Source organism: Syngnathus scovelli, chromosome 6 (genome assembly GCF_024217435.2).
Source record: "Syngnathus scovelli strain Florida chromosome 6, RoL_Ssco_1.2, whole genome shotgun sequence".
Classification (NCBI taxonomy): domain Eukaryota; kingdom Metazoa; phylum Chordata; class Actinopteri; order Syngnathiformes; family Syngnathidae; genus Syngnathus; species Syngnathus scovelli.
Window position 1 is genome coordinate 791,645 of NC_090852.1, and position 13,525 is coordinate 805,169.

At 46.2% G+C, this 13,525-nt stretch overlaps 1 protein-coding gene across 2 annotated transcripts in view; it reads right to left on the reverse strand.

Moving 5' to 3' along the window:
- Positions 1 to 13,525, reverse strand: part of LOC125970576 (NT-3 growth factor receptor-like) — a 235,706-nt gene that overhangs the window by 30,851 nt on the left and 191,330 nt on the right. For both annotated transcript variants that reach the window (XM_068651159.1, XM_068651158.1), the window contains one exon: positions 6,292 to 6,464. In XM_068651159.1, coding sequence (XP_068507260.1) covers positions 6,292 to 6,464 — 173 coding nt within the window. The remainder of the gene's footprint in view (positions 1 to 6,291; positions 6,465 to 13,525) is intronic.

Below are 13,525 nucleotides of genomic sequence, written 5' to 3' on the forward strand. Positions count from 1 at the left end.
GCTCATTGCTTTGACTGGGGCCTGCAAATTGTTTGTAAACAAATCCGTCACTATCTGGACTAATAGTCAGTATGCTTTTGCTACAGTACACGTGTTTGCTCAGCAGTGGAGCAACCGTGGCATGATAACTTCTGCAGGGAAGCCCGTCACCCATTCCACATTGCTGACTCAACTTTTGGACGCTGTCCAGCTGCCTTTAAAGATAGCAGTTTGCAAATGTGCTGCTCACACTGCGTGCTCTGATCCTGTTTCTCTCGGTAATGCTTTTGCTGACAAATCCGTGAAGGCCGCTGCAGAAGGCCTGCTCCGTGTCCTCTCGTCTCTCACGGCTCATGATTCGATGTCACACATCCCCCCTGATGTGTTGCTTGACATGCAGTCTCAGAGCCCCTCCCAGGAACGGCTCTCTTGGGAAAGACTGGGTGCAACTAAAAACACTGTTTGTCATTTTGTGTGACCTTTGGGCAAACCTGTCTTGCCTCATAACTTGTTCAAATGGGCTGCTATTTCGAGTCATGGGGTCACCCATGTCTCGACGGGGGGTATGGTGAAACAAGTTGAGGCTATTTATACAACGTACGGCTTTGCAGCTTTTTCAAAACAATTTTGCAGAGCGTGTTTGATCTGTGCTAAACATAACCCACAAGGCAATTTAAGACCTCAGAGAGGGAAATTCCCGACTCCATTGTATCTGTTTCAGATAATACATATGGATTATATCCAATTACATAAATGTGAAGGGAAAGAATATTGTTTAGTCATAATAGACGCATTTTCTAAATGGGTAGAAACATTTCCTACCAAACATGCTGATGCACTCGCAGTGGCAAAAGCCTTATGCAAAGACATCATTCCAAGATACGGTATTCCAGAAAAAATTTACAGCGACAATGGTCCACATTTTGTAAATCAGATTTTCAGCATAACATTGGGAGAATGTTCCTCATAAATCTAAAGAACCATTGTTCCTATCGTTCACAATCAGTTGTTGAGAGCTCTAACGCGACTATAAAAAACAGATTAAAGAAATGTATGGAAGAAACCAAACGACCATGGACTCAGTGCTTAGACCTGGTCAAAATGTACATAAATATTACAAGTACAACAGGGCTAACTCCCTATGAAACAATGTTTGGAAGGCCTTACAGGCTTCCTCAGTTCAAGACCACATGGGAGATCCCCGAGGAAGCCACGTTAGCTGATTACATGAGAAAAATGTTAGAACGTCAAAAGAATCTAACCAATAACACTGATGGTGAACCCATTTCTCCGCAGGAAGACCCCAAAGTGGTACCGGGAGACTGGGTTTTGATCAAGAGTATCAAGAGGAAGAATTGGCATTCACCCAAGTGGGAAGGTCCTTTTTTGGTACTACTCACGACACCTAATGCTTTGGAAATAGCCGAACGCAACACGTGGATTCATTTATCTCATTGTAAAAAGGTGATCTCTGCAGACCCAACCTAAAGTACGGAAGGTGAGCAAAGTCTGGTAATAGTGCCTGATCCTGGTGCCAAGATCCAGGGTTGACACGAAAGCTAGCAGAAGCCAATTTCCAAGACACCAACCCGAAGCTCAGGGTGTTGACTCTGAGGAGATCCAAAAACATGAGCATTAGAGAGTCATTTGGTGTGTGCTTTAATCAGGCTGTGGCCTGCGCTAAGTCTGCCATGTGTTTTTGGTTGCTTTTGCTGGTTTGTGTTACCATTGTGTTTTTTTCGGGGGTTAATTTATTTGGAGGGATAGAGTACCATGAGCCTCGAACATTCTTCTCTCAGGCGACTGCTAACGCTAATTCTAATCGATATGGCTCATGGGGAGAAATTGCTAGACATAAGCGCGACACTAAATCCCCTTTTGATCAGGTTGTTTGTATTCCAGGAACCGTCTGCGTTCCAACTTGCGTACCATGGCTTTTGTCTTGGACTTACAATAAGTCATTAATGTTTACTGTGGCTCCTAATACATCTTCTTCTATTATTTTACCTATGAAGAGTTTGAAAGGTTTCGAAATGGTCACCCCGCTCTCTGGTTCCAGTGAAGAGGCTGTGTTCTTTGCTAAACGAGTGACTTTGAAAAATCAGGGCAAAAGCCTCCTTTTGACTCTTACACTCCCTGATGGTAAAATTCGTCCTCCAAATGCCACCTTGTTTAACACTTCTTGTTGGGGTTTTCAACTGTGGGCTTGGTCCTCTGGAATCGATCCTCGCTTTCCTATTGCTATTTGCCTTAATAGAACAATGTCGGTCGCAGACCGTCCCGTTACAAATAAATGCACCCTGTCAGCAGGAGCAAAAATCACAAGTACGCTCCTCACTGATGTAGACAGCTATTTTGTGGCCTCCACAGGGATAAGCGGTCATACCAACAACTGGCTTCTTATGGCTGAGCAGGCCGCAAAGATGGCTGGCGCCAGTTGCATTGCATGCATGGGTCCAAGACCTCTTTTGAAAATCATACCTGCGAATATAGGTCCTAAGTGTGCTGTTACTTTAATGTTAAGCCTATCCATTTCACCCACTCATGATTGCTTTAAATGGGATAAGGTTTACCCTGTTGCCTCTATGACAAAATGTAAACCCCTTTTTTCGTCCGATGTAGCTAAGGGTAATTTTACATGTATTAGATTACCTGGTACCGGTGAGAGGCTCGGCGCCCTACCTCCTCTATGGTGTGGGTCCATGACCAATGTCACTGCCCCTTTTTTGCCCATTGCTCGTAGTGATGTTTGGTTTTGGTGTAATAGTAACAAACTTTATGATAGGTTGCCTTTCGACAGCTCCGGAATTTGCGCTTTGGTAACCCTATTGCTACCTGTTCATTTGATACCGATGTCGTCTTATGATCTAACATCTTTTGCTAAGTCCGTGGTTCCCGTATTCTGGCCGAGAACGAAACGAAACGCCGAATGGCGGGGCGCGGCTAATCCAACTTACATTGACGCCATTGGTGTTCCTAGAGGAGTACCGGATGAGTATAAGCTGGTGAATCAGATAGCAGCTGGTTTTGAATCCGCCCTGTGTTGGTGGTGTACTATTAACAAAAATGTTGACAGGATTAACTACGTCCATTACAACGTGCAGAGGCTTGGAAACTGGTCCGAGGCGGGTTTCAAGGCGGTCCACTCCCAACTGGCCGCTACTTCCCTCATGGCTTTCCAGAATCGAATGGCCCTTGACATGCTACTCTCAAAGGAGGGCGGTGTCTGCGCCATGTTCGGTGAGCAATGTTGCACGTTTATTCCGAATAATACTGCAGCCGGCGGAAGCCTGTCCCAGGCCCTTGAGGGCCTGCGGACCTTGAACGGGAAGATGAAGGAGCACAGTGGGGTGAACACTGAGGTTTGGACCGACTGGTTGAACGTGTTCGGAAAGTACCGCACCCTGGTTTCCTCTGCCCTGGTCTCCATTGCCGTTTTCTCTGCCATTTTGACCTTGTGTGGATGTTGTTGCATTCCTTGTCTCCGATCCCTAATTAACAGGCTAATTACAACTGCTATCTCTCCACCAGCTGAGACTTTCCCGTTGCTCCAAAGGGATGACCTTTCGATCGACGCGGGTTCCTTCTCTAGTGACGACCCGGTCGGCGACTCTATTGTGGTAAACCTGTCCGGTTTGTTTCTTGACCCTAGCTTTGCCGATTATGACTCAGTTTCCTCCTGAGTGTAAGTTAGTTCTTGCGAAATGTGATCCCTTGGCTGAAAATCTTTTTGAATTGGCCATATGGGTAATGGGTTGTTCTCCGGGAACTTATGATAAAACAGGGGGGAATTGTTAGATAAATTGTATATATATGTTATCATGCGTTCCCTAATGAGTACTTATTAATAAAGTTATTGCGCAGAATGCTTGCTGTTTCTTCTTGCAGACATCACCTAGTCCACAACAAGTCAAACGATGCTGTCTGGAGCTTCCTGACCTTCTACACATCTGGGAATCCAAGAAAGTTGTTGATGTCTGCACATGTCATTTTGTCTATGCACTCTTTTCACATGACCACTTTGTTTCCCATAACATTTTATCCTTGCGACTTCTAGTTTCACATAGAATCTCGTTTCTTCTCTCATGAGACAAAGCCCACGCTTTCCCCCCCACCTATCAGGGGCTAGTCTCACATTGTAGGTAGGGCATTCCTGAATAAAAAGAGAGGAGTGTAAACAAGACCTTTAGTGTATTTTGGATTGCTGTAAGTCTGGTTGCACTCCTCGTGAGAAAAGATCAACATTCTGTCTCACTGGTTTTGTCTGCTGATCCTTTTGCTGAATCTGAACCTAACAATTTGGCTCTACCGACGCGTGTGAGCAGACGTTCAGCCGCGTGAACATCAACAAGCCCCGTCACAGATCTAGGCTAACGGACCAACACCTCGGCTCTATCCTAAGAATTGCCACAACAAATTTTACTCCAGACTATTTAGCACTAGCAAAAAAAGGGAGACCAACAACACTGTTCCCACTGAAAATGAAGGGGAGTTTCTCTAGCTTGTTGAAAAAAAAAAAGCATTTTGAAAATAATTTGTACAAATAGCAGGGATTGAAACTAGCGACCATTCTCATTTTCAAACAATGCAGGATGTTCAAGGACATTGATGCACCACCTGTTTGTGACTAATCTTAACTTTTAAAGGTTTTAAGGCCGACTTTAAGGAAGTGTTTGCCGTTTCCTCACCTCTGTCACCAGGTGTTTGTGAGTTAAAGCTCTGCTCTGATTTTCAGATATCCGTCACCGTGTTGCCGTTTTGATTCTGTATTACTTTATTTAGATGTATTCTTTCAGTGATTCTTCAAGATTATGTATTTGGTCGGAATGTTTGCCGTTTTATGTGAATTCGCCTCATTAGAAAAACATCTTTCATAAATCTGACCTGCAGCCGCTGAAGTGATGGAAAATCAAAATAATAATGTCGTATTTAATGAGAATCACTGATAGTAGTCTTTGGGTGAAATATTTTGTTTAATGCTGCTAATAAATGCATTTGTTTTTAAAAAGCTTTTTTTCGAATATCCATGCTTTACTACCTACTAAAGGCCAAAACCTTTTATGCAATGACCTTTACATGTCATTTATAATACTTAACACAAACACTACATCCATCTGCTTCTGATTCGGCCCCCCAGTCAAAATTTAGAATACAATTCGGCCCGCAAGTCAAAAGTCACCCCTGTTCTAGAGCATTCTCTATTCGGGCTCCAGAGCTTTGGAATGCCCTACCAATGGATATTAGAACTGCTACCTCAGTAGAAACATTTTAGACACGTTTAAAGACACATTTCTATGAGATGGCCTTTAACTAACTTGTAGTGGCCGATTCAGCCGGAGTTTGTTTTTGTTCTCTCTCTCCGTTAGGTGGCGCAAAAGCTGATAGTGGCTAGCTGGATTCTCGGGGACCAATTCAAGATGAGGAGACTGCAGCTCAACCTCCTTGAAGACACTGCCAGGACAATCGAGGGCACCTCCGACATCCATTTTTTCATTGATTTTCATATTTCATGTATTACTTGTGCCCTCTCTGCATCCATTACAACCTGGTGATCCTGAAAGGGGGATCCCTTCCATCTGTGGTCCCTTCTCAAGCTTTCTCATTTTCCCCTGGTAGGTTTTTTTTTAGTTTTTCCTTGCCCTTTTGGGAGCTTAAGATCAGGGGATGCTTTGAGAATAATTGTCAATTTTTGTCTATGTGAAGCCCTTTGAGACTGTTTGTGATTTGGGGCTATACAAATAAACTTGACTTGACTTGACTTGACTTGATTAACTGGCCTGGATAGAGAGTGTGGGTCTCCTCCAAGAACCTACACCTGACAGTGCCAAGCCAGAAGTTGGCCGCACTGTTAATGGGTCCGTGCCACTTTTCCAAAGTCATTAGTCCTACAGCAGTCTGCCTTCGCCTGCCTTGGTCCCTTCGCGCCCATCTGACATTCCACTAAAGCCAAGGCAAGTTGGTCAAGGTCAGTCCCACACCTCCTCCTGTGGTCTAGAAGGTGAAGCGTCTGCTGGCCGTCAGTAATCAAGCCGGGGCAGGTGATTCTTCGTGCACTGGGAGGGGTACAGGCCTGAAGGAGGCGGTAGGTCCCTTACCGCTTCATTATGGATGATACGCTCATCACAAACTTTTATAGGGATCATCCTGACCAGTCTGGGCGGTCAGGAGTCGGCCCTAGAAGGGGGATGAGGTTGTCTCGTCTAAGATTTCACTTCTTGTTTTATTTTAAAATCCTAATTCGCCCACCCCATGCAGAATCTAACAGTAATTCAGCAATGGTCTAACTATACAGTTAAGGTTTTTTGTACTTACCTGAGAAATTTATTCAAATCTCCATGCTTCATGTACTCAAAGACCATAATGAGTGGATCCCCATCAACACATACGCCATAAAATTTCACAATATGTTCATGTTGAAGATTGGTAAGCAGCTCAGCTTCACGTTGGAAATCTTTCCTTGCTGATAAAGTGGGGTCCTTTAGAGTCTGGAGAGAAAATTGCATTGTAGAAATGAGCAAGTACCGATACCAGGTATCGGTATAGGTACTGATACCAGGTATTGGTATCGGTACGGATACCAGCCTTATTTCAAAATAATGTGACGGTGACCACTACCAGTACTGGTCTCCCTCATGTGACAATTTTATGATATGGAACTGAAAATTAGAAAGAAAAATGAAAAAATAGCCATTAATTTCATGCAATTTTAAGGAAAACAAATGCTATACAGTAACCCCTCGCTACATCGCTGTTCGTTTTTTCGCAGTTTCACTACATCGCAGATTTTTTTTTCCAAATTAAAAAAAACTAAGTCAAAATAAAACTTCTAGATTAAGGAATTATGGCACAAAACTTCCCCACACGCCAGCAGAAGGCAAGGAGTGTGAAGGAATGAGGTCGAAATACAAAAAGTCCTGCCTCGCTACAAAAACAGATATGCTCAAACCTCAATGAATAAAGTACATAAGCAGACAAGTATATTCACATATTAAATAAATAAAAGAAACATTTTAAGCATATAATTATACCTACACACCAAATCAATAAAGTAGACATAACTAGACATTTTTGATAAGTGGTAATGAGAAAGGTTTTAATAAACTTTATGATCTGATATATATTTCTGAGCACTTTGAAATAACAAATGTCTTTTGATATATTGCCTAAATAGCTTAATGACCCTTAAGGAACTGTGTAATGCATGCCTGATGTTTTTCTCTAAATCACGGACACGGCCAGAGTCGTCTTGACCGTTCAGTACTTGATTGTATCTTATGTTTTGACTAATGCTAGACGCCAGTTTTTGATTACTACTGAACGTTCTGCACAGAGGGAAATATTTTGGCCTAACAAAGAAAAGATACGGTTGGAAACATGATTAAACTAAGAATATAATGACGTAAGCAAAGACTTGAAGTATCAAAAGCACAAACTTTACATAGTCAGGTAAGAGCAATAGATTAATGATGTCACAGCCAAAAGCTAACATAAATTCGCACAAGATGACACAATTGGAAGAATGAGGTATGATAGTGTATGTCCAAGATTGGGGGAGAATGTTCACAGGAAGGTCACGTGGAGATAAAACCAGCAGGTGCCAGAAGGAGCCACCGAGAACTCGGCCAAAGATGATCGCCAAGGCCGAGAGACGGGACGGAAGACAACAGCCCCCTCCACACACACACACACCAACAGCCCCCCACCTACACACCGAATCGCCCATAACCAGCACCACTCCCATGGACTCTCCTTTGAACTTGCCCCACCCCGAAGACTCATCGCCCATCAATCCCGGCCCACAATGTGCTACTGAATATAAAACTGATCTAACAACCTTGGACTTTGCCTTTTCTGAATGGAGACTTTCCGCTCTTGAAGGGCCCAGCGCTGTATTGTACTTTCCTGAAAACGGAGCTTTTTGAACAAGAATTGTGATTGAACTCAACCAATCTGTCTAAGTCTAATTTCTGCTTCAGTGTCTTTGCATTTTCCTAAATCTGAAGAAATCAAACGAGCATGCAGTGAGTAAATTGGATAACAGGTGATTGGCAAAGGCTTTTGCCATGAGGCGCAGATAACGCGCTCCCTAAATTGTGGACAAAATCCAACAAGTGCCCACACAATTGCAGTGCGTACACTTGTACCTTTTTATTAAAAAAAAGTTATAATAATTAGAGTTCTAAAATCATATTAAAGTGCTGTACCTTGTTATAGAAAAAATGTTATAATAATAAAAGAGTTCTAAAAACATATTTACAGTATGTACACTTGTACCTTGTTATAAAAAATTATAATAATAAAAGTTGAACATATTTACAGTATGTGTTAAGAATTCTCCATGTTATTTATGTTATTCAGCTGTCCTTTGATTTGAGGTAGGGTGATTTATTTTGAAGGTCGTTTTCAGGCGATACTGTCATGCGGTCGCGTTTATTTTTTCGGTTTTTTGTCTCGTCAATTGTCGTAACTTTACTTCCGGTTTTATTTTGTCATCCCTTCCATTTCAGTTCGTGTTTCCTTCCTCGGTGTTTGGTTGTCTTGTCTTCCCTGATCCCGATTGTGTGCATCTGCGTAATCGACACTGATTGTCATCACCTGTGTCCCCGCCCTTTTGTGTGTATTTAGTCCGTGTCGTCCCCTTGTCTTGTGCCAGTGTGTCTTGCCTCGTCCCGACCACCAGCGATCCCTTGATGTCCGAACTCTCTGTAAGAACCCTCCTTTTTGTCTCGCCACCGAGCGACGCTTTTGTTTGTGCCTTGGTCTCCATCGCCTTTTTGTCTCGCCCCAGTGCGACTCCTTTAGTTGGTACTTTTTGCTACGTGTTTTCCCTCGTAAGAGGCGTTTTGATTTGTACTTTTAGCCTTTTGACTCGCCTCAGTGCGACACCTTTTGTTTGTACTTTTTGCCACGTGTTTTCCCTCGCAAGAGGCGATTTGATTTGTACTTTTGCTCAGTGTGCTTGCTGGAATAAATCCCAGAAAGAAACGACTCTGCATCCGAGTCCTCCGTCTTGTCCCCTGCCTGACAGTTACCACTTAATGTTTTACGTTCGTGTACATATGTCGGTTACAGTGGTACAGGAGTCATTGACGATGTAAGTGGGTCTCCTAACAAGTGAAATGAACGAGTACATGTGTCTAACCTTTAGGACAATGTGGTATTGCTCCAAATGTTCGTTTAAATTCCTTTAGAGGTCAGTTTTTGCGTGTTAGCACGATCGCGAATTAGCATCTTTCCGCTAACTCGTTAGCCTGCCCAGTACTTCTTGTTAACATGTTACACGCACACACGTATAATATTTATATTTTCAATATTTATACAAATTTTTCTGCATGTTATTTATACTATTAATGTATTATTTACATGTTTGAAACAATTATTTAATGTTCTAATAATAAAATATGCACTTAAATGGTTTCATATACATTAACCGACACAAAAATGTACAGATAAAAAAAAAAAAAGTACAGATGAGAGGCTGACCGTACTTCACGAATTTCACTTATCGCGGGTGGTTTTTGGAACCAATTATCCGCAATAAACGAGGGATTGCTGTATTGAGATACACATCTTTCTTTAAAATTGTAATTGTTTTTGTTGGTAAATTATACGCATCAAAAGTGCTAAGATAGTGGTTGGTCTTTTTTGTGGAATTGGGATTGCATTTCTCCAGAACACACACACACGCACGCACGCACACACACACACACACGCGCAAACAGTTGTTTAATTAGGAAAAACAGAAAAAAGGAAAAACACCTTGTTGTGGGGGGAAAAACAAGGACTGGAAAAGGTTCAACACAAAGCGCTCCAAACAGGAGGGGGTTCCTGATAAAAAGAATATACAAAAATTGACGATGAAAAGTGTAAGGGAACGGACAGTACAGCCAAGTGCGTAGCGACAGACTTTATTGTGGAAGGGGATGATGGTAACAGCTGGTGCTGGAGCGGCGATCGGGCTGGAGAGGACAAGCGATTCTGCGGGATTTCCAATAGTCAAGCGAGTCAGTATCTCAGGGACTGATGAGCGAAGCAGCATCAAGGGACAGACTGACACTCAGGTCTGCGCTGGCGGCGCTGATATAGCGCTGTCCATGAGCCCGTGGCAGGTGACGGCGATTCCACGGACAGGGGGGCGTGGTCCTGTCGCCGGTGGCACCAGCACGTGACAGAACCCCCCCACAAGGGACGGCTCCCGACGTCCCCAGGAACCAAAAAAAAAAAAAAAAAAGGAAGGCAATACCCCGGGTGACCAGGTGGGGGGGTCAGCACACCGCCGAAACGTCCGACACCTCGCCAGACGCAGGATCGACGGACGCGGGAGCAGAAGACCCCGGTACCGGCGGACAAGACCTCCCCGGACCCTCACCCCTGGTCCCCTCGTCCCTCGGGAGGGAAGGTGCCGGGTAACAGATTGATAGCGCAATTGTAGGACCGGTGTGGAGGAAGAGAAGTGGCCCTGGCTTTACTAAAAACCTCCTTGAGTTCGTGATAAAACGCTGGGACATTGGGGATGTCGGGACTGTACCTGGGCGGGGCTCTGCCGAGTGGGCTGGTGGCCGCCTTCAGGCACACCTGATGGCAGCGTTCGCTCCACTGCCGAACAACCCCCACCTCCCAGTCCAGCACCGGGTTGTGCTGCCGCAACCAAGGGTGCCCCAGTATGAGCTGCTGTCCTGGGAGGGAAAGAAGAAAAAACTGGATGGTCTCGTGGTGATTGCCGGGGTGCAGTAACTTAACTGGTTCCGTCACGAAAGCCACCTCGCCGATCAGACGGCCATCAATGGCACGTGCGGGAATGGACGGGCTCAGAGGGAGGAAGCCGACATCCCACTGGCGTGCCAGGCTAATGTCCATGATGTTCCCCTCCGCGCCGGAATCCACCAAGGCCGCCACGTTCTGGTCGCCCGCCGCGAGCTGGACGCGTGCCTGTAGCGTGAGCGTGCTGGGGCTGCTGATCGAGCTCACGCGGATCCCCCGACGCCGCGTGAGCTCCGGCCTTTTTAACGGGCACCCCGCTACCCGATGACCCCCCTCCCCACAGTAAAAACACAAGCCCAGTGAGGGGCGTCGACGGTGCTCTTCCGAGGGAACCCGAGCCCCTCCCAGATCCATGGGCTCAGCGGGTGGTGTGGTTGGCGGGTCCCCAGCAGACGGAGGAATGTGACCACACGGGTTTCGCGGGGACCTCCTCTCCCGATCGCGCCGCCGCGTCTGGATCCGCCGGTCTACTCGGGCCGCCAAGTCCATCGCGCCCTTCAGGGTTCGCGGGCGATCGTAAGAAACCAGTCCATCTTTCATGTACTCAGCGAGGCCGTTTAGGAAGGTGCTAACGAGCGCCGGCGTGTTCCATCCGCTGCTGCCGGCCAACGTCTGGAACTTAAGGGCGTACTCCGCGACCGATTGGCTACCTTGACGCAGCGTCGCCAGTTCCTCGGCGGCGTCCTCGGCGGCGGATCCCAGGTCGAACAGGCAGAGCAATTCCTCCGCGAAGGCGTCGAAGGAATCGCAAGCCGGGGCCATCCTTTCATATTCGGCCAGACCCCACAGCCGCGCCTCGCCCGTGAGGTGGGTTAGGACGAACCCGACCTTGGCTGATTCCGACGAAAACGTGATTGGCTGGAGGCTGAACATTATGCGGCAGTTGGTCACGAATGCCCTCACGTGCTTGGGATCGCCGTTAAACTTCTCCATGTTGCCAAGGCGGGGCTCCGGGACGTCCACGAGTGTCCTGGCCTCGGCAGCCGGGCGGTGCGGGGGTGCCGTGACAGCCGGGGACGCAGCTACCGACAGTCTCTGGAGGGCTTGGGCCATCTCCTGCTGCTGTAGCTGTTGCTGCTGACCAACCTTGATCAGGTACCGGATGTCGGCTGACAGGCTGCTGACGGCGGTCTCGGCTCGCTCCAGTCGGCTCAATGCAGTCTCGTCGTTCGCTGGCTGCATAGCGCTGGTCAGTCTGTACTGTAAGGGAACGGACAGTACAGCCAAGTGCGTAGCGACAGACTTTATTGTGGAAGGGGATGATGGTAACAGCTGGTGCTGGAGCGGCGATCGGGCTGGAGAGGACAAGCGATTCTGCGGGATTTCCAATAGTCAAGCGAGTCAGTATCTCAGGGACTGATGAGCGAAGCAGCATCAAGGGACAGACTGACACTCAGGTCTGCGCTGGCGGCGCTGATATAGCGCTGTCCATGAGCCCATGGCAGGTGACGGCGATTCCACTGACAGGGGGGCGTGGTCCTGTCGCCGGTGGCACCAGCACGTGACAGAAAAGTATCAACACAAAAGGGTTCTTACTCGGGATGTCCCGATCTTTTCCTATTTTCCGGTGATCGGAGATCGGCTACATTAGCTGACGAGTCGATCTTTACGGCAACTACTGTAAAGTACCCGCTAGTTATGGTTGCAATGTCAGCAACATGGCAATTTCAAGTGGAGGCAGCAGCAGAGCTACATTTAAAGGGCTAGAGACACCGGTATATGTATAAATCGGTTTTAGTTAGCTTATGGGCTTATAAATATAAATTGACGCTCGAAACAACGAAAAGGAAGCTGTTGCTCTGAAAAATATCATTTAAATTTGCCGCACAGACGAGTTTGACTGCACCGAGCCGCCAGCCGGAAGTGACGTCTCAAGTTGTACGCGTTTAGCTTCAGTGAATGTAAACAAAAAGAGAAGAGGGGCCAGCGCGGAGACGTCGGGCCAGGTTTGCGGCCAACCCAGCTCGCCTAGCCGTGCCTTCCATTATCCTGGCGTACGTTCGTTCGCGGGACGACAAGATGGGTTGAGTTCGCCTGATAGGATCCACGAACCGGACAGTGCGTGCCTGCTGTGTGCTCGTGTTCACAGTGGCCTGGTTGACTGTCATCTTTCCGGACTCTGCTGTGCATCGGGAGCGGCTAGCGTGCTATCACTCTTATTGTTCATCTTCTTGTTTTATTTTTCCTGTGTTGTTTACTTGTATGTGCGTTGTGAACTCTGTCTTATCTTTCCGGACTCTGCTGTGCATCGGGAGCGGCTAGCGGGCTATCACTCTTATTGTTCATCTTCTTGTTTTATTTTTCCTGTGTTGTTTACTTGTATGTGCGTTGTGAACGCTGTCTTGTCACCCTGGGATAGTGAGAAACGTAATTTCGATCTCTTTGTGTGTCTTGACATGCGGAAGAATTGACAATAAAGGAGACTTTGAGACTTTGACTTTGAAAAGTATGTCGAAGCGTGACGGAAGGGGCACAATTCAGAAAACGTGTTCAGCTCGTCGAAAAAATGCGATTTAAGAAATAAAATTAAAAATGCGCCTAAAACCTAAACCAAACGCTGCAGATGTTCAATTCTTCATTCGCAGTGGTCAACTCGGCACTCTACTCTTTTTACTATGCCAACCTAAGCACAGTGACGGGAGAGGCACAATTCAGAAAACGTGCTCAGCTCGTCGAGAAAATGCGATTTAAGCAATAAAATTAAAAATGTTTATAAAACCTAAACCAAACGTTGCAGGTGGTCATGTCTTCATGTGCCGAGATCAACTCGGCACTCTAAAGCCCC